Here is a 20708-nt window from a genome sequence, read left to right as displayed (position 1 = left end):
GGCGGCCGGGACCAAGCGACGGCGGCGGCGGCGGCGGCGGCGCGGGGCGCTGGGGCTGATGGCCGCGTCCGGGCCCGGGGCGGCGCTGTCCCCGCGGCGGTGCGACAGCGACCCGGCCTCACCCGGAGCGCAGTCCCCGAAGGTGAGCTGACCGGGCTCCCAACGGCTGCCGCGGGCCGGGCCGTGCGCGGGCGGGGGACGGGGCGGCCGGTCGCGAGCAACAAGTGCGGCCGACGGTGGGCGCAGCCCTCGGGGCGACCTGCGCGGCGGTGTGGGAAGTTGTCCGGGAACCGCGGGGACGGGGAAGCCCAGAAGAGCGGCTCAGGCGGGGCGCCTGGGCGGCTGGGCGACTCGCCCGCAGCCTAGGAAAGTCGGAAAAAGTTGCGGCCTTTGGGGGTCTGGATCGCGGAGACGCCGGGCGGGACGCAGGTTCAAACCCACAAACCTGGCCAGCCGAGGTGTCCCGGCCACGTGCCCGGCCCGGCCCGGGGGCCTCCCGCTGCCTGTTTGCGGACCCAGTGGCCCTGCCTGGGTCTCGAAGGGCGCGCGGTGCCCGAAGGTGCCGGCTCGGGTCGGCCTGCGGACCAGCGGGGGAGAGGGCCTGTCACTGGAATGTAGACCTCCCGAGTCTACCTTTTTGAGCTTGAAAAGTTAGTGTCGACTTCCGTTTTTGTTTCTTCTTACTGTTTTTTTTTTTAACTAAAAGAAAGTGTTGCCGTACAAAAATCGTTAAACGTCCACAAATTAATAAAATGGACACTTCAGTGCTTAAAATGAACTATGTGAAGTATGCAATATAAATACAACTTCCACTTGATCGTTAGTCTTAAGAGGGTTGTTAAGGCTTTCAGTCGCCTTCATTTTTGATGACTGAAAGAATGATTTCTGTGTTTTTCTATTTGTAAGAGAATTTTAGTAAATTCCTAGGTGCTAGAGACAAAATGAAAAGTACAAACTTACGACTAATCTTGAGTTTATTATCTGTCAGACAGTTATGTGCTAGCCTTTGCTCTTAATGCTCTCCATGCGATACTTCACTTAATCCGTGTCTCAGCACCTAGGTTTCCAGACAAGGAGAAGCTTGCAGCATTACCACACAGCTGGTGGAGGGCAGTGCCCAGTAAGACTCCAGGCAGCCAAGCACTGGCATGCTGGCCTGTGCTGCCTCTTTATTATTTTAATATGTAGTAAGAAATATGACTTAGGCCTTGGGAATATGTAAATAAATTGTTTTAAAACATTTGATTGCTCATTTCCTTAATGGAATGGCTGAACAACATATATCTCTGATGAGCTTATCACTTTCTGCAGTGGAGAAAAATAATGTAGTTATATTTTGGTAACCAGTGTTCAGTCTTTCTCCATCTCCAAAGTACCTAATTAGAATGCACTCTTATGGGCCAGTTTTAAGTGGAAGGGTGCTGTAAGATTTGCTAATATTTATTTCCCAGCTCAAATAGGAAGGCTTGCTTTAATTTTAGAGTGGTGTGGCTTTTCAAAGCAGAAGACATTTCAACTCACCCTAATTGGTAAGAAAGTGAAAGTAGAGTACATTTTATAAATTGTAGTTGAAATTTTTATTTTGTTTGGATTGGAGGTCAGTTTTAGCTTTGTTTCACTTATTACAAAGTCTTTGTCCTGTTAATTTTTCTAGGTAATTAAGTTTTCTAAGGACACTAGTTAGAAATACGCTTTTTCTTGTTGATACTTAGGCAGACTGGAAAGATACATGATCATTCTTTGTTTTTAAATTCATTCTTTTGTTCTGTATTATTATGTTTTAATCATTTAAATATACAGGACGATAATGAAGATAACTCAAACGATGGAACCCATCCATCTAAAAGGAGGCGAATGGGCTCAGGAGACAGCTCAAGAAGTTGTGAGACTTCAAGTCAAGATCTTAGGTACTGCTACTTTAAGGTTTACCAGTAACTTTTGTAGACTGTTTTGCCTCTTCTTGTTCCCCTGCCCATCCCAGGCAGTAGAAACAGTTATCAAAATTTTGGGGCTGGAGAGATGTCTCAGAAGTTAAGAGTGCTTGCTGCTCTTTCACAGGACTGGAGTTTGGTTCCCAACACCCACATCTCACAATCTCCTGTAAGTGCCACAGAATCTGATGTCCCATTCTGGCCTCCACAGAAAAAAAGTCACATTATATAATATAACACCAAAGTGGGTCTTGCTTCTGAGAACTTTTAAAAAATGATGGTAAAATAGGTACATGAAAGCCACCATTGTAAGAGTTTTTCAGTGTATAGTTCAGTGGTATTAATTACATTCATAATATTGTGCAGCTATTATGGCATTCCTTTCCAGACTTTACTAACTCCAACTGCATAGCCCTGTAGTACCTCCTATTCCTCCCCGCCTCTAGCTGCTGGCTACCACAGGCCTACTTCCTGCCCCTAGTGTGAACCATTTAGTACTTGCCTGTGGGATCTGGCTTCATGGTTCATCTGTGTTGGAGTTCATGTCAGAATTTTCTTAAGTCTGAACAATATTCCATTGTATATGTGGCTGCATTTTGTTTATTCAGCTATAGGCTGGGGTAATTAATGTTAAAGTGAACATAGGCATTTAGAACCCCTGTTTTAATACCTTGGTTTGGTATATAACTAGAAGCAGAAAAGTTCTATCATATGCTAATTCTGTATTTAGCTTTTTGAGGACCTTTCATACATTTTCCATAGCAGTTGTACCATTTTGTAGTCCCACCAACAATACACAGAACTTCTAATTCCTTTATAACCTTGCAACATTATTATTGTTGTTGCTTTTTTTTTTTTTTTTTTTTTTTTTTGATGATAGCAATACTGAAAGATAAAGTCATTCCTACTGTGATTTTGTTTTCTATACCATGGCTAGTCAGTTATTTTTGACTATTTGATTTTTATTTTTGGAGAAATACCTGTTTACTTCTTTGTCTTCTCCCCAGCACCCCCCCCTTTGTTTTTGCCTTTTTTTTTTTTTTTTTTTCTTTCTAGGCAGTCTTACTATGTTGCTCTGGTGGCCCTGGAATTCACTATGTAGATGAGGCTGGTGCAAACTCAAGAGTGCTGGGATTAAAGGCTTGCAGCATTATGCCCAGCTGTTCATTTCTTTTTTTATTTTTATTTTTTGCTGATGAGTTATGGGACTTCTTTATGTATTCTGCATATTAATTCCTTTATCAGATATGTGGTTTGTAAATATTTTCTAGCACCCTGGCTATTTTTCCCCTATGGTTGATAGGGTCACCTTTGTTTTTGTTTTTCTTTTTGAAATTCTGATGCTGTCTATTTTTGTAACTTTGGTTTTTGGTGTTAATGTCTAATATCTCTTGCTAACTCGGGTTTTCTAGGTACTTTCAATATTTAGGATTTTGACCCATTCTGAGCTATTTTTTGCATGTAATATGACAGGAGGAAGGTTCCTTTCTGGAGCTGTGTGTGCTTATGTTGTTTTCTAGCAATAGGTTTGAGGATGATATTTCATGAGTTATTTTTTAAATGAACACATGCACTAAAACACTGGCACACTCCTGCCTCTAATTTAGAAGTTAGATGGTCTAGATTGACACATTCATTGTACTCTTTGCTATTCAGGAGTGCAGTTGAATGCAGTACACCAGAACTTCCAAAATAGGTCTGTTCTTTTGCTTCTGGGTTTGTAGAGTATAATATAGCCTATTGTCCAGTTCACAGAGAAAGAGGTCCTTGGAAAAGTGCTTTTTCAGCTGTTTGGGACTTACCAAGCAATAGATAAGGATCAGAAGTTGTGTAAGTTGTATCTGGTTGCATGAAGTAATTATAGTGAATATTAAATCAAAAATACGTTAAGAGTTGTTACTACCGTGCTTTGGTCTGGTTAGTCTTGGGCATTTGCTTGCTTATTTATTATTTATTTATTTAGGCAGGATCTGTAGCCTTGGCTATCCTAGACTCGTTTTGTAGAGCAGGCTGCTCTCAAACTCACAGAGATCTGCCTGTCCTTGTCTCCCCGAGTGCTAGAATTACATGTATACCTGGCTGGGTTTTGAAATTTTACTCGTCCGTCTTGATGTGTGTGTACATACGGCTGTGGGTACTTGCAGAGGCCAGAAGATCAGAGCAGATCTGGACATGTGGTTGTGAGCTGCCTGCTGTGGTGCTGGGAACTGAGTGTGCATCCTCTGCGAGAGCTGCAAGCACTCTTAACCACCGAGCCGTCTTTCCAGTCTTAGGTTCTTCGCACGTTTAGGAATTGCTACTCTTAGTGAATTTTTTATGTGAAATTTTGTATCATTCTTCTATCCATTTTGTAATTTTCTTGGAAATCATAGCAGTAATAAAAAAGAATTTCAATTCTTAAAATTGTTTTGAAAATAACTTGAAATATAAATATGATTAAAATTTAATAAATTCACATATAAGGCATAATGTGTGTTTATGTCTTAGCTTTAGTTACTACCCAGCCGAAAACTTAATAGAATACAAATGGCCACCTGATGAAACAGGAGAATACTATATGCTTCAGGAACAAGTCAGTGAATATCTGGGTGTGACCTCCTTCAAGCGGAAATATCCAGGTACTTAAGGCTCAGGGTGTATAATGGATGACATCTGACTTCTAACAAAGACAGGGTGTTTACTCCAAGGGTTGGTTATGAATGATTTCTATTTTATATATTTACAAAGCAAGTAGCCTTGCTGAATTTAATTTACTGTTATCACTCAGTATCCCACTCTGCAGTTAGCATGTTTTTATATTGCCAGGTTATCTAAGGGCAGAATAAGTCCTGATATTATAGGCATATACCACCATACCTAACTATTTAAGGTTAATTTTGGAAAAAAAAAATCACTTTATAGCCAATGTTTTCTAATTTTAACAGTTGCTCCATGACCTCAGGGATAGAGTTAGCTTCTAAGCCATGTATGAATTGTACAAGGCCATTCGTTATTAACTGCCCTAATGTAGTTTTTAGTTTTCCAATGTTTATTTCTCGAACTCATAAGATTTTTTTTGAGTAGCTACCTCAATAATACTTATGTGCAATAAGAGATGTGTTTAAAATAGTTTTTTTTAAGTTTTTTAAAAGTTCTTAAATGTATAGTTTCAGTTGTTAAAAGTCCTTTTATTCTGCTTTTGGAGATTTAGAGAGACGAGATTTATCTCACAAGGAGAAACTGTACCTGAGAGAGCTAAACGTCATCACGGAGACGCAGTGCACACTAGGTAATCAGCGCCTGGAGCGTCTTCAGAGCTGCACACTTGTCGGTGACACATGGAAATGGATAAATACCACACTTCCTAAGACAGTTTACAAAGTTAACAAACTATTTAAATGATACATTGTTTACCTCATTTTTAATTATTGTTCAGAAGTAAAGGACATGAAGAACATTTTTTCTAATACCATATAATTTTCTAATTATAAGTTTAACAGAGTTGTCAAATTGGCATCTGGGTGTGGGATTTGTGCCTACGTGTAGATCTTTGTCTCCGTGTAGTGCTGGGGATTGAACCTGTAGATTCCTGTCTTTCAAAGGGCAAATCCTGTCAAATTTTTAGTTCTTTATAGCATATACTTCATTCCTAATATATCTTTAGCGAGTGTGTTAATGTCAACAGGCACTTTCCAGTGTAAATCCATCACAGCAGTAGGAAAATCTGATAGTGAAATTGTGAAAGTTACACAGCATGTGTAGATGGGTGAATGTTTTGAGATGTGAATTGATTAATATTTCTGATATATAGATTTAGAGACTAAGAAATACATATTGGGAAGTAACTTTTATATATCCTGTATTAATTGTTAATGGCTAGTATATATCATTCACAAATATTTCTAAGTATTCTTACAATTTACATAAAATGGAAAAGACACATTTGGTTGAATAATTGATTTCTTTTTTTAAAATGATAACCTTCAGTTTTGATTGCTTGACTTTATTAGGAGGAGTAAGTAACTTTTAATATTTTTAAATGTATTAATGTTGCTTTATTGTATATTGTATGAAGTTTTTTTTTTTTTTTTTTTTTAGTAGAATTGTTTGAAAGAAAAACTAGTTTTGAAAAAGCAACTGTGTTCTGTGTTTACTTGGTCTTAAGATATTTTCTTTACTTACTTTTGGGGGCATCTGAAATAGGTTTAACAGCATTGCGCAGTGATGAAGTGATTGATTTAATGATAAAAGAATATCCAGCTAAACACGCTGAATATTCTGTTATTCTACAAGAAAAGGAACGTCAGAGAATTACAGATCACTATAAGGAATACTCTGTAAGTGATTTGAAGTGATTACGTCTGTCATGGGGGTTGGGGAAACTTTTTATAAAATGATGATTTCTAACAGTATTATTTTTTCTTTCAGCAAATGCAACAACAGAATACTCAGAAAGTTGAAGCCAGCAAAGTCCCTGAGTACATTAAGAAAGCTGCCAAGAAAGCTGCCGAATTTAACAGCAATTTAAACCGGGAACGCATGGAAGAGAGAAGAGCGTATTTTGACTTACAGACACATGTAGGGTGACTTAGTTCAGCAGTATCTGGGTCTTCTTTGTTGTTATTACAGAATGGTTACCATCATTATTATTACCATCCATTATTATTATTTTTGTTGTTATTATTATTGTGCTGTGTGTTCTCACAGAAATAGGATACCATTTTTAATGATGTATTGGATAATGCCATTTGCCTGCCCTCCCACCCGCGTTCCTTTCCTTCTTTCTGAAACCTCTTTGCTTTGTGGTTGAGAGTTTACTGAGTGAGACTTATAGTAGCGATGTATCATAACTCCCATGTCCCAAGAGTGGTGTGAGAGTAGCATACTATGCTTGTCTCTTTGGGCTTGGGGAAGCCTTCTGAGCTTAGACAAGTGTCCCCTACATTTCATAGAAGGAGCAGGTGAGCTACAGAGAGGCTGTGGTGTGCCAGAGAGTTTATGCTGCCTTTCCTCGGGGTCGGTACATGGTTATAACAGGCACAAAACTTAAGCATGCAGTTGGAAAGCACCAACTGTCCCTCAGGTTATTGCTGCCGTCATTTAGATTGCTAGCTTTCTTAGAGGGCAGGGACACAGATGTAGTTTATACCTGGGAATTCTTTTCTTGAAGCCTTGATTCCCAGGTTGGAATCAGTTTTCACGTTTCTTGATCTTAACACAGGTTATCCAAGTGCCTCAAGGAAAGTACAAAGTGTTGCCAACAGAGAGAACAAAGGTCAGTTCTTACCCAGTGGCTCTCATCCCCGGACAGTTCCAGGAGTACTATAAGAGGTATTTGGTATTTTAGTTATCATTCCTTTCAGAGCCTCCTAAAAGTTTGTGTTTACCAGTGACACCAAGAGATGTGCAGGCTTTGTGTCTACATATTTCCTGTTGGGTTCTATATAAAAAACATCGTTCTATCAGAATTTGAAGGCCTGGTGGAGTGTGGAGTGCCAATGCCTCTGCCTGGGTAGCTCTTTGGTGCTTACAGGATGGCACATGGCCCAGTAGTTTGTATTACTGGGAAACTTTTTTGAAATCAGCATCTCAGGTTGGTTCAGCTTCGACTCCCCTCAGCAGAGGCTTCATTTATGTGGGGCTTACCAAGTGCAGTGCAGAGTGGAGGGTGTGACTTGCTGGCAAGAGATGAGGGAGAAAGAGGAGCAGAGTAAATACAGGGCAGGCATGCCCCCCCCCCCCCCCCCCCGCCCATGAGTGTACTTACTTCCTTTTTCCATCTTAAATGTAACCAAAGGCCTTTCAAGCCAGGACGAATGGGTTCCTTCTGTTTCAAAATCTCAGCTTTTCTTCCAGTAGCAGGCTTCATTCTGGAAACCTGTTCTCAGAATAGGTATTGTTCAGAAGACATGATTTGCCCCAGAGCATGGAAGTGTACTTTCTGTTTGATAGTCTAATTTAAATTGTGCTAATTTTTAACTTTAAAAAATTTTTTAAATCTGGAAATTACTAAAAGTTTGGTGGTGTTCTACCAACCCCTGTGTTCTGATGTGGTGTTTTAGTGAGGTAGGTCTTGAACAATAGCCTCTTGAGACCAGGAGGGCTGTATGCAGCCTGAACTGGGAGAGACTTCAGTGTTGCAATACATGCTTCACACAAAGTAACTGCTACTAAAAACATCCCTAATTTTGATCTTTATTATATTCCACGCACTTGATGATACCGTTTAGTCGTCTGTTAGTTTCCTGAGGTTTACTCTCCGCTGAGCCGATTTTCTGAGTGTATGTATGCGATGCAGAAGTTGCCACACTCAGGGTATGGACTGACATGAGCGTGAGGGCCCGGGCCCAAGTGTTCATGTGCTGTTCGGGGCTGCTTAGGTCTCACTCCTGTCTGCTGACACGGTATTATCTTTTTCTTGGTTTGATAGTGAAGGGAAAAACATACATTATGTTTAGATAGGATCAAATGCATAATCTGCATGGTCAGTTGGTAGGAAAATATGTTCAGATTGGTAAAAATTTATTACTTATCTCCACCTGATGACCAAAATGAAATTCTCCCTATCCAGTTTTTTGTGAAGTATATGTGCGTGAGAAGCTTAAGGCAAATTTCACAGTTTTTCCATTTTTAATATTCAAGGAAGAATGAAAACAACCTTTCTGACCTTAGGTACTCACCAGATGAGCTGCGGTACTTGCCATTGAACACAGCCCTGTATGAGCCACCCCTGGACCCGGAGCTCCCGGCACTGGACAGTGATGGTGATTCAGATGATGGTGAAGATGGCCGAGGGGACGAGAAGCGAAAAAATAAAGGCACTTCGGTAGGACTGCGTACCTTAACAGGAGACATCCTTTGCTTATTTGCTGATTGCTTTTCTGGAATGTTCAATTGAACTCTATTATCATACTCTTTGAACAGGACTGTCGCATATATTTATAGAAAAAATTCACTCAGAGTATTTATTGTGTTAATATAAACAGGTTGAGTATTGCTTTTTTGGGGGGCAAGTTTTATATTTAAAATCTTCTATTTTGAGCAAGAGAGCCAATTGTATTGAACATTAATACTCTTTTACCCAACTTGCTCTTTATGCAGATTAAAATACTGTGATTTGGGCGGGGCAGCGAGTTACTTTGTGCTCTTTTGCGTAACTTGGGGCTTCTGTAGGAGAGTGTTAGCTTAATAATGTGTTGCACTATATTTACTTTTTCTGGGTGCCTTTTTTCATGCAAAAAATTTAACTGCTAAAAAAGCAGGGTGTCTGTCCTTGGGGGAATAAAGTATCTCTTAAGGTGACTTAAGGTTGTGACTTTCTTCAAAAATATACATTAAGCCACATCCATCTTATACCTTACATTGTAGCAAACCCAAATAGTGTAATCACTGAGTGGCATTGTATTTCCTTATCTACAACTTCTAACATAACAATCTTACCTGTTACGTGAAACAAAGTTCTGTCCATGCCCTACTGCAGTGATGGCTCCTGTCAGTCAGCAGAAAGGAGCTATGGAAGTTAGTAATGGTGAATGCAACTTTATCAGACTGTTCTGCAGAATATAAATTAATGTAAATTTGAGGAAACCATTTTGACAACATACCCAGAATTTTTTCACAGATCTTGACCTGGCAAATTTGCTAACAGAATTAATTCTAAGCACTTAATCAGATGTTAGCAAAATTTAAATAAAGAAAAACATGTTGATTTTAGTGTTGTAGATTTAGAAATAAAACTTTATCCACAGTGGTGATACATTAACACAAAAGAAATGTAGTTCAAATAACATGAGGAAATGTATATAGTACTTTACCAAGATGACAAAGCACATTTATACACATATGCTGTGTGATCCATGTGCATTAAGTATGTGTGTGACTGTGTATACATAGAGGTAATGTGTTCACTGTTGTATCACAGTGTACACACACATGCAGTATAATCCAAGTTTTTGAATTATGCTGACAGAATGAAACCACATTTTGAGGATATGGGGGATGTATGAGAGTCGAGGCCTTTGCAGAGTACAGACATACTGAGAAACTAGAACACCATTGCAGGCTGGTTATCAGGTGGTTAGGGATAGCTTTTTTTTTTTTTCATTCAGTTTTCATAATTTATGTGACTATAAAGTTGTTACAAAGCTTTAAATTATAAAATGAATTAAATGGTCAGATACTGAGGTCTTGTCTCTTGAACAAATAAAATGTGTCATACTGTTGTAGGCAGTTAGGGTTATGACATTGCATTTTTTTACAGTTTTGAACATGGTTATATATTTGAAGGACTTTCATAATGACTTCTATTCAGAGGAAAAATAAGTATTTTTAAAAATAGAAAACTGTATCCCTATGGCATGAAAAATATTGAAGCTGTATAATATAATAGTTGAGTTGTTAATTCCATTTTTCTGCTCAGTTACATCAGAAAACATAGTTGACTAGGAACTTGCTAATAGAAATTAGACGGGTAAATAACTTTTAACATGGCTTTTTTTTTTTACTCTATTAGAAATACATTTCTTAGAATCATCTTTATATTTTTCATTGGCTAAAACTTTAAAAAAAATGTTTTCTGTCATTTAAACAGCTGAGACACAACTTGGTCCTAATTCCAAGGAACCTTTGTTTTTACTTTTTTGCTACAGGACAGCTCCTCAGGCAATGTGTCTGAAGGAGACAGCCCCCCTGACAGCCAGGAGGACACCTTCCAGGGAAGACAGAAATCAAAAGACAAAGTGGCCACTCCAAGAAAAGACGGCTCCAAACGTTCTGTACTGTCCAAATCAGTTCCTGGGTACAAGGTAGAAGAGAAAAGCCCCTGACTCAGCCTCTCCCTGAGACCGTTAACTCTGAGCCTGAGGAGCTGAGCTGCTGTGCTCACTCTGTCCCTGTGCTGTGCACCTGTCCACTGCTTTCTTCCTCTGGTGGCTTTCTTATTCCTTTTGGTCATGGTATAGCTTCTATTTCCTGTATATAACAATTTATGGGTGTGCATTCCCATCTAATTAATAACCAGAAAAATAGGAGTTTTTAAAACATTGTTTCAAGGCAGAACTTGATTTTTTTTTTTTAAGTACAGGGCATAATTGTCTAGCATTATGAATATTTGAACAGCTGGTAAAGCTAAACTTGGTGAACTGTGAAGTAGGAATGGACTTACAACCACATGAGGTGGTATTTTTGTAGTGCCTTTCACTGAGACTATCTGGGCTTGTTCTAAGGACTGTTGGATTCTGTTGCCAAATTCTGCCATGTTTGGGATCGAAAATAGTAAAAGCTATTACTTGCATCATGGCTTTTTGTAATATTTGGCAGATAGCTGGTGTACCATTCTGTGACAAGGACTAAAACTTAGTTTGTGGATCTGATTATTCGAAGAGTAAGGTCATAGATAATCAGAAACTCTGTTTATTATTTTTAACGTTTGTTTTCTGTATGCCTCTCCCCTCCAGAAGGTTAGATGAGGGGAGAGTAGCTGTTGTGGTGCGAAGGGACGTAAGGGTATCACAGAAGGAGTGGACTTAGTGTTCAGCTTTGTGACGTGGATGGTGATGTTACAGCAGATAGTTCTCCTGGTCTTGGCTGGGTTAGAGCATGTGTCCGGTTTCTTTATGGAGGTGTGCTAAAGGAAGGCTGCAAGAGTCTCACTAGGTTGAGTTGTTAAACACCTGTGTGTTAGCATCGGAACAATGGCATGTAAGCACAGAAAATAAGCAGAAGTGAGCTGTGAGTCATTGTCTTTCAGTCTCACTTAGAACACTTTCTGACAGGGCCCATGTATGAACCATTTGGAACATGCTTTTGTGGCACGGCCAAGCAGATTGAAGGCTTACTCAGCAAGGAATCCTTCCAAGGACAGAGTCAGTGGGCTGCTTCTGTGGGATTTTGTACTTGGGTATTTTTGTTTTTTACATGTATAGCTTATCTATGCTTTGTAAACTAAAGATTATTTCAGTTACTGCTTAATAATTGAAACCAAACAAATTCCAAAGATTACATTTTAGAAAAAGCTTGCAGGAGCCAGTATGTGTCACTGTCTTAGAGGTGCCAGTGTGGTGGCAGCTGTCCAGGGCTGAGGACACTTAAACAAGGAGAACCTGTTTCATCGTTCATTATAATAGAGAATATACAGGCTAGAAATAAAGAACGATCCATATTATCACCGATCTAGTGAGTAAATCATAGAGATTAATCTTAGTTCATAGTACTCAAGGGAGCCTCATGCAAAATAAACATTTTATAATCTGTAAACATTTTTAGTAATGTTTTTAGTTACTAAAAATGTTTCAGGTATTTCAAAGATGGGTTCAGCCAATATATAGATATATATTGTGAGCATGATTATTGAAAGTTAACCTATTGAAAGTATTAATGAGCCAAGATGTGCCTAAATATAAGGGTACTTCAAGCTGACATTCAGACACACACACACACACACACACACACTTTAAAATATGGGAGTTAAACATGATAATGTATGTAATTTAGTAAGATGGACTAGTACTTGCCCTTAACTTGTAGGACCGTATTGTTTAGGTTATATTAACCTGAAATTAAAATGTAATTGTTAGGCTTCAGGCCTACACATATATAATTAAAATCTATTCTGTGTTAGTGTTACTATGAAAGTTTCAACTTATTTTGCTATTTTTTTCAACAAGAGAAGTATATGTGAGCCTTTTATTTGAGATGTTAAGGGCTGTTGTCTGAAGAGAACGAAAAGGCTGTTGCAGTGTGGAAAGGAGATCAGAGGGTCCCCATGAAGCATGGGGCCTTCCCCATGCTTCCAGGGACATCTGTGTATCTCCCTCCCTCAGTGCTGGTCTTTGGTTTGTCTGTGAGGGTCTGGATGAGGCTCTGTAGCCTGGTGAGTCTTTACGTACAGGAACAATGCTTCTGTGTGTTGAACTGCAGCAGCACCGCAAAAGACTCCTCCACAGTGCTGTCTCTCTCTCCCTCTTCCACTGCTGTGTCTCCCCCATCTATCACCTTTCTTTCTTCCCCTCTCTCATTCTCTTTGTCTTTTCCCATATTTTTCTTTTCAACAAGATGAAGATTATTGGGTAAGAAAAAATTTTAAGTGGTTTATCAGAACATTATGTGTAATTTTAAAGGTAAACCCTGAAGATTCTTAGTGTCTCCTTTTACTGTAGGCATTATGTGTATTTTAGTGATTATAGAACTTGAATTGCTTTAGAATGTGAATAATTAGATTTGTGTTTTACTCCTTGAGTTGCTTTGTAAAGAGTCTCCTATGAGGAATTCTCTTTTCAAAATTTAGTATTGTGTGGTTTATTTCCTGACTTTAGTAAAAGATATTAGAATACTTACTATACTAGTATCTAACTTAAACTCTTAAGTTTAAGTTTAAGTCTAAGTTTATCTTTTACATTTAGTACAGGTTTTTGAAAGTTCTGCTGCATATTATGGCAGTTAAGATTCAATCTTAGAAGTGAACTTACTAGTTATTTTTTACTGATGTCCAGGACACAGTGAAAGCATGTGCTTAGGGTTCAGCAGGATAGCAGAATAACAAACTGCTGTCATGTTCTGGGGGAGCAGGGCATAAAGTACAGAGAGGAGATGGAGAGTAGTCAATGGGACATTTTAATATGCTTGTTTAACACCATGATATTTATTATTTTGTAGAGACATTTGTGATTGTTTAGTTGTTTTTTTTTTATCATATTTATGTATAAGGTTGACTTTTTAAAAAAATAAATAAGCCAAAAATTGTTTTTGAATGCCTCTGTCATCTTTTGCAAAGAAAATATTTAAAAAAATTAAAAACCCAATTATTTAGGTCTGACAAGGTATAAAAGTGGCATTGAGACATTTAAAGTGAGTTTAGATCTCTCAGTGGTGAAATAATTTAGAAAAGAGATACAATGCATTTGACTGTGTTAGACTATTACTCTGTAAATCATCTTTGTCTTTCAACCCTTGTTTTTTTTTTTTTTTATAAACCATTTCTTCATGCATACCCTATAGTACAACTGAGCACTGTTTGAGGGTCAAGATTATGATGCTCAGATATCCCTTCCCTGCCCTTTTATTTTATTTCAGGTGTAGGAAACCCTTTATACTGTCTTATTCCATGTTTAAAGCCCTAATACTGTGTGTTTTTAATCTGAAGGATGATACTCAAAATATACTTTGTATATTTCCTACTTGATTACAATTTTTTATTGTCCAAAAGTTTTTATGTTTTACATGTCACAGTGAATACTTCTCTCCTTTGCCATAGTTCTCTTAATGTTTAGACAGGAAACAAGAATACGCATACAACTCAGATTTCTACAGATATTTATGCATGACTGTATGAATGGGACATCTTTCAATTAAAATGTTAAAATAGTGGGTTTGGTTTTTTTTAATTTTATTTTATAGGTTCAGCTTTATATCTCTGGGAAAATACCAGTTTTGAAATAAAGTGAATATATATGTTGTTTAAAACTTAGCTTTAGCTTTTATGTATGATCATTTCATACTTGGATTTTCTTTCCCGATTATTAGTGGCATTTGACATCCTATTTCATTTTTCGTTTTTGGTCTTTATATGGAAAGTGCTGTGTGTAGGGAGCACAGAGTGATGAACTTAGGCAACACAAGGTTATGTTTTTATGGAGTGTAGTCTAGGCTTTCATCATAGAGGGGGTTTTATGTTCTGATCCATCTGATATCCAGTTATGTTTTACAAAAAGGTTCTCATTAGCAGATTACCAAAAGTAAAGATAAGGTAATAACAGATCCCATTTTGAACCCATAGTGAGTACTTCTGGCATGAATTTATAGCCCTCTTCTACCCTTCCAGCCAAAGGTCATTCCAAATGCTCTATGTGGAATTTGTCTGAAGGGTAAGGAGTCCAACAAGAAAGGAAAGGCTGAACCCCTTATACACTGCTCCCAGTGTGATAACAGTGGTAAGTAGAGATGTCTCCTTAAGATTTTAACCTCACCCTGCGTGTTGCCTCCAAAGTTAGGGCTCATAGTTGTCAGCTAGGTGTCCATCAAATAATCAACAAATGGATATGACTTGTTAGACATACATAAAGCCCATGTATCCTCTACATTGTGTTTTGATGTTTCAATGGTAATATTAAGTATGACAGCCATTCGTGGGAACTAATATTGTGTATGCCTTAAGTTAAAAGTTCTATTGTGAAATGCTATTCATGTTGGTTTTGATTCAGGCCACCCTTCTTGCTTGGATATGACCATGGAGCTTGTTTCTATGATTAAGACCTACCCATGGCAATGTATGGAATGTAAGACATGCATTATATGTGGACAGCCCCACCATGAAGAAGAAATGATGTTCTGTGATGTGTGTGACAGAGGTTATCATACTTTTTGTGTGGGCCTTGGTGCTATTCCATCAGGTAAAGATGAAAAACAAAACACATTCTCTTGTGTGATGAAGATCTCCCAGCATTTTTTTAAGGCTACATAAATGCCATAAACATGTTCCAATTATGACCAAGCTATTACTGTCTGTGTCACAGCTACTTGATTTTCATTTTTGGAACCAAAGAACAAATGAGATGGCAGGATGCCTAGGTTAGATTTTGGAAGTTCATTTGAGATGCAGAATGAGCTGGTGTTTTTCTAGGAAAGTTACTACAGTAACAGCACCAGTTTGTTTGGATGCTTTTATTTCTAAAGGTTATCTATTAACAAAGTGACTGCTGTCTTTATATATGCTAAGACATCTTTCTATAAAGTGAGGCAGCATGACAATTCCAGATAATTTTAGAATGGACACAGAATCAAATAGTAAATCACAGCAATTCTATTAAAACATTATACAGGTAATTGTGCAATTTTAAGAACTTAGTTGCATAGTTAACACTGTATAGTACTCTATAAAACTTACATTTCATGGAAATCCTTTAAAAGTAAGCAACTTGAATACATCACTTAAGGTTCTGTAGTAATTCATATCAAGTATGTGGTATAGGTTTTTAAAGTGCCACCGAGAGGGTGCTGTTAGAATAGTGGAGAAAAAGGCCATAAAAAGCCAGATTCATTAAAAAGTTCTACATTAGGAATTGTGTTGTTGAGGTTTTAAAAACATGATGGTATTTTAATTTTAAGAAGGATAATGGTAATTTTTTTAAAGGTACAAATGATTGTTACAGTGCCTTTCCTTATCTTGGCCATGCAATAGTCCACACTTTACTCTTTACACCATGCAATAGTTCACACTGCATTGGTTACACTGATTAAGGGTTGTTTATATTATCTTCCTTGGCTTAAGGAAGTCAGTACTCCCTCCCCACTGAAAAATCCCCCCAGGAGTTATCACTACAGATAGCTCAGGAGTGAGTTTAGATGGTTTGTACTCAATCCTATAAAAATAAAATTCCACTCCATATTAACTAACAATTTTTCTCCTAGGTCGCTGGATTTGTGACTGTTGTCAGCGAGCTCCCCCAACACCCAGGAAAGTGGGCAGAAGGGGGAAAAACAGCAAAGAGGGATAAAATAGTTTTTTGACCCTCATGTTTGGGATATTTGGTGCCAATTTATTTACAATACTTTCTTTTTTATGCCAATAAAGAACTTTTTTGAAATTAACTATGACCTTAAACATCTTCAAGTTGATTTATTTCATTATTACCAACTCCCACCCTTGAAAGAAAGTCACAGAGAAATGGCTCATTTCCCCAGATTTTAATTTCTTAGTGTCACCTTTTCCCACAGATTAGCAGAAAGAGGTAGCAACTTAATTTGAAATATTTCTTCTTGAATCTGAAAAGTTAGTTACCATTTGTTATGACTCGTCCTGACCTGCTTAGGTAGTATCACAGTTACCAGATAACCATAGAGCTCCAATCAGCACAAGCAGAGGAAAGGGCAAACGGCCCAAGATCTCGTACAACTGGATTTGGGATTGACATCAACAGCACATCAATAGTTTGTGAATACTTGCCTGTCAGGAAAGCTTGCTTGGGTTTCAGGTACCATATTCCTACTGCGCAGAGGCTCTGGGAAGAGTGAAGCTGTCATTGCATTTCTGACCTGGCTTTAGTACCTCTTTAAAACTCTAAGTGCTATACTTCATTTAGAATGTCTATAGAATAAATTCTATTCATCAGCCTTTTAACTTCGTCTGCACTAGCACTCAAGTTTAATCTGTTTTATACAGTCTGTTACTGCGATCTTTTTGCTCACCTGACTAACGAAAAATGTATTTAAACACTTTCTTGAGCAGACTCCCTTTTTATAGGAATTTTAATCTCTAAAATACTGTGCTTGCTGCTTTTCCTGCTTGGGGAGTAAATTGAGGTAACAAAACTATGGCTTTATTTTTCCATCCTAGTCTAGAAAAAAGTTAAACAGAATTCCACCAGGTCAAGTAGCAAGGTTCACAGCAAACTGTAATCGCTCTGTGCAGATAAGGGTTTGTGCTGCAGCACAAGTTCAAAGGATCAGAAGAGAATTTCAAGCACCAATTTCAAAATGCTAATCAATATCGTCCAGAGGACTGACTCCTCTTGGGCTGTCTCCTCTGGAGCATAAGCTTGGTTCTGACTTGCTTCTGTTGGGTCAGCGGCATAGGCAGCCTCTCCTGGGTACTGATCCACAGTTCTGTCATAATATACTCTCATCTCAAAGTCACTCTCATGGTGAGACGGGTGTCCATAAATTCCTATCCCGACCGGGCGCTGGAAGTGCGCCGGTATAAAGACCACGTCCTGGCCGCAAGTGACTGACTGTAGCTCATACTCGTCGAAGCTTGGGTGCGGGGTACTGTCGGACACGTACAGGTCCGCATCCCCTCTCAGGCTCTGCATCCTGAGAATGATTTTGCCCTCGTGGTTTAACCGCAAGTAGCTGTAATTCCCGGCTCCTATTTGGCCCTGGACCACGTGCAGAAGGAGCCACTCCTCCGGGACGTCGTCCTCTTCCAAGCATTTTACCAGGGCCACCACCTGGGACGCCAGGATCATCAACAAGGCGCACCTCCAGGGAGCAGCCATCGCTGGGACTCTCAACTCGGGTACTCCTTCATCTGCAGTCGGTGTGCTGAGAAGGCACGGGTGACAGGCTCGACCGGAGGTGCTCGACCACGCAGGCCAAGATGCGTGCACCTGGGTCCCAGGAACCGACGGTGGGGCAGGGGAGCGAGAGATGGGGTGAAGAGTAGAGGACAGCGGAAAGGAACCGAGGAGGCGGGTAGAAAGAGAAGCGGTGAGACGGGTGGAAGCGCAGGCCCCTAGGGGCGTAGGTGTCTGAAGAACAGCTAGGTCGCCCACCCCGGACTCACCGCCACGCCCCGCAGACCACGCAGCACCCGCAGCATCCGGGCTCAACCTGGAACTCACCCCAGCAGGCGGAAGAGAACCCGGGCCCGGAAGTGTGGGACTCCGGAAGCAAGGGCTTTCGGGAAACGACTCAGGTCTATGCAGCCGGAAGTGAAGCAACGCCCGGCTCTCGCGAGTGTAAAGAAGCGCGGCGTTAAGGGTCGGCTTCCCCGTAACCATAGTGACGCGGCAGGGGTCAGTGGCGAGTTCCGGAGAAGTCGGGCTGGACTGCAGGTGAGGGCGTCTGGGATTGCGACTTCGCGTTAACGCCCGTGTCCGGGGCCACGTCTGGCGACAAGCTCCCGTGCGGAGGTGGCCGGGAAGCTCTACGACTTAGGCTCGAGCGGCGCGTGCGAGTGGTGCGGTCCCTGATGGTGCCTCCCAGCCTTCTTGCAGACAGGACCGCGCCTTGGGGCGAGGATGCGCGTCAGCTGCGGCTGTGCACTCGCCGAGCTGTGGGCGGGTCTGCACGGCCAAGAGTGTCCTTCCTGAGCCCTTGTCCCCTCACCCTGCAGCCCGTGCTCCTGTGTGCAGACAGCATCGGGAGGGATACTTTTGGATTTGTCTTAAACCACGACAGAAGGAAAATTTAAATTTTAGCATGAGAACTATTAACAAGTGATTTGGCCCTCTCCAAGTCCATTACAGTTTCTATAACAACACACCATAGACGTAACAGAGTGTCAGAAACAATTGCTCCCCTTTTCCATCGCGCACAAAGTGAGTCCAGGGGCCAGGGCTACACAGACAAACCTTGTCTCAACCAAACCAGCCAACCAAAAGACAACGTCTAAGTATAAAGATAGGATCTTTTGGCACATTTAATATTTTGCTGAATTCTGGTACCTGTGGTATCTATAGCTAATTGTTAGTCTTAGCCTCGGTATCTAGGTCTTTATAGTACCTGAACTGGAGCCCAACTCCTTTCCAAGTTAATGTGAAAAACTTTATCTTTTGCTGTAAGTAAAGATTCAAAGGCATTTTGTGATGCTTCCATTTTCTGTGGGAGCCCATCAGTTATTGATTTGCCTAATATTTTTCCAAACTCAAGAATCAGGTAACATGATTCTACATGTGTAGCTGAGAAACATTTTTAATATTTTATAATGAGAAGGAAACTTTTTTTTCCCCTTAAGAATACACCTGTAGTTGAAACAGTGATGCTTTTTGGATAACAGAATAATCATATGTATCTTTTTTTCTGTATAATGTACATTTTTTAGTATATCTGAGATGGCTGCTTTTTTTTCTGACTTAGCTTTAGAACCACAGTGTCTTTATCATTCACTCATCATGGTATTTCTTGAATTGCTCCCTTGGTTTCACATATACTATAATCTCACTAGAAAAATAAACTTAGTCTTTCTTATTTTTACTTGTCTGATGCTCATGTGTGTAGCATGTCTCTGGGATGTGCTATTCCATTTTATTGCTGAGGATGCACAATAGGACAATGGCTCAGGATGGAAGACAACATTATTGATGTGGTACCTTCACAATTAAATGTTTAATTCTGTGCATAGTTTTGTCACTTAAAAGTTAGTTCACGTTGTGTAGATGGGTGCAGTGCTATCTCAAACAGCTGCTATAGTAACAGTCCCTTTTGTGTGCATAGGACCTTGTGTGGCTGTTGGCAGTTAGATCCTCTTCTCAGCTTGCAGGCCACCAGACACCTTCCATCCTGTATAGCCACCTTTTATGTCCCCCTCCCCCCACATACACACTAGGCTTTCCATTGAAGAACTGTTGGAGAGTTACGTAGGCTTATAAAGGGCCAGGCTTATAAAGTGAAGCATGTTACTCACGCCCACATGCTTCTCCCTGTCTCCCTGGCTAGAACACAGCCATGTGGTTGTACATGACTACTGGGGAACTGAGTAATGATTGATGGCTTTGTGTCTAAAAGCTAAGTTCTCAACCTTCCTAACGATGCACCAGTTAACGCAGCTCATCATGTTGTGCAGACCCCTAAACCAGAGTTATTTTGTTGCCACTTCATAATTGTAATTTTGCTGTTACAAATGGTAATGTGAATATCTGTGTTTTCCAATAGTCTTAGGCAACCCCGTGAAAGGGTTGTTTGACTCCGAAGGTGTCATGACCCACAAGCTGAGAACCACTGGTCTAGAAAGACAGAGCAGTGGTTTGGTGGTGAAAAATAAGTAGTCTCCCTTCCAGTGGTAAACATCTGTTTCTTTGTAGATCCCGCTTGGAAACAGTCAAACTTTCTCAGAGGGACTTGTTTGGTCAAGGCACCTAGCTTGGTGGGGCATACCTACCCTCCTCACACAGTTCTGTTTATGGGGCCCGAGTGAGGCTTCTGAGTCCCAGAGACCTATGAGCTAAGAAGACGCACTGTTGACTCCCTGCTAGGGTACAGCGGCTGAGTGTGGTCGGCTTAGCGTAAAGGACACTGCAGAGGCTGCTCGCACCAGCTATAAGGGTCTGCTGGTTGGAGATGGGGATACTTCTCTGGTTGCACGCG

At 40.1% G+C, this 20708-nt stretch overlaps 3 protein-coding genes across 16 annotated transcripts in view; 2 read left to right on the top strand and 1 right to left on the bottom strand.

Moving 5' to 3' along the window:
* Positions 1-7: 7 nt before the first annotated feature.
* Positions 8-16493, top strand: Phf10 (PHD finger protein 10). 3 transcript variants are annotated; one of them, XM_055616160.1, is made up of 13 exons: positions 8-142; positions 1801-1907; positions 2059-2100; positions 4419-4549; positions 5122-5199; positions 6114-6247; positions 6339-6488; positions 7132-7241; positions 8583-8736; positions 10559-10714; positions 14728-14836; positions 15107-15295; positions 16314-16493. In XM_055616160.1, the coding sequence occupies exons 1-13, from the start codon at positions 59-61 to the stop codon at positions 16397-16399; spliced, it is 1530 nt and encodes a 509-aa protein (XP_055472135.1). In that variant the 5' UTR covers positions 8-58; the 3' UTR covers positions 16400-16493. The 3 variants fall into 3 exon arrangements, with proteins under 3 accessions (XP_055472135.1, XP_055472137.1, XP_055472136.1); XM_055616162.1 differs by lacking the exon at positions 2059-2100; XM_055616161.1 differs by lacking the exon at positions 2059-2100 and having other exon boundaries at positions 5116-5199.
* CUNH6orf120 (chromosome unknown C6orf120 homolog) lies at positions 15552-18789 on the bottom strand. Of its 5 annotated transcripts, none has more exons than XM_055616164.1 (2): positions 18245-18786; positions 15552-18010 (listed from the first exon to the last, which is right to left on the bottom strand). In XM_055616164.1, the coding sequence occupies exons 1-2, from the start codon at positions 18401-18403 to the stop codon at positions 17348-17350; spliced, it is 822 nt and encodes a 273-aa protein (XP_055472139.1). In that variant the 5' UTR covers positions 18404-18786; the 3' UTR covers positions 15552-17347. The 5 variants fall into 5 exon arrangements, with proteins under 5 accessions (XP_055472139.1, XP_055472140.1, XP_055472141.1 ...); XM_055616165.1 differs by having other exon boundaries at positions 18187-18282; XM_055616166.1 differs by having other exon boundaries at positions 15552-17945; positions 18187-18259.
* Wdr27 (WD repeat domain 27) overlaps positions 18389-20708 on the top strand; it is an 84577-nt gene continuing 82257 nt past the window's right edge. For 7 of the 8 annotated variants that reach the window (XM_055616154.1, XM_055616155.1, XM_055616158.1 and 4 more), the window contains exon 1: positions 18400-18457. The gene's annotated coding sequence lies outside the window, so the exon portion shown is untranslated. Of the gene's footprint in view, positions 18458-20708 lie in introns of all 8 variants that reach the window. The other variant, XM_055616153.1, reaches the window with a different exon arrangement.

This window comes from Psammomys obesus, unplaced genomic scaffold (assembly GCF_907164565.1).
Source record: "Psammomys obesus unplaced genomic scaffold, mPsaObe1.curated_primary_1811, whole genome shotgun sequence".
In the NCBI taxonomy this organism is placed as follows: Eukaryota; Metazoa; Chordata; class Mammalia; order Rodentia; family Muridae; genus Psammomys; species Psammomys obesus.
The sequence above is the reverse complement of the archived record's forward strand: the minus strand, read 5'-3'. Positions and strand labels throughout refer to the sequence as shown.

Excerpts from the sequence above, each read along its gene's own strand:
- CUNH6orf120 (XM_055616163.1), bottom strand. The coding sequence starts at position 18,403 with ATGGTTACGGGGAAGCCGACCCTTAACGCCGCGCTTCTTTACACTCGC.
- Phf10 (XM_055616160.1), top strand. The coding sequence starts at position 59 with ATGGCCGCGTCCGGGCCCGGGGCGGCGCTGTCCCCGCGGCGGTGCGAC. Across the intron at positions 6,489-7,131 it reads ATTTTGACTTACAGACACAT|GTTATCCAAGTGCCTCAAGG; the intron begins GTAGGGTGACTT and ends ATCTTAACACAG. Across the intron at positions 10,715-14,727 it reads AATCAGTTCCTGGGTACAAG|CCAAAGGTCATTCCAAATGC; the intron begins GTAGAAGAGAAA and ends CTACCCTTCCAG.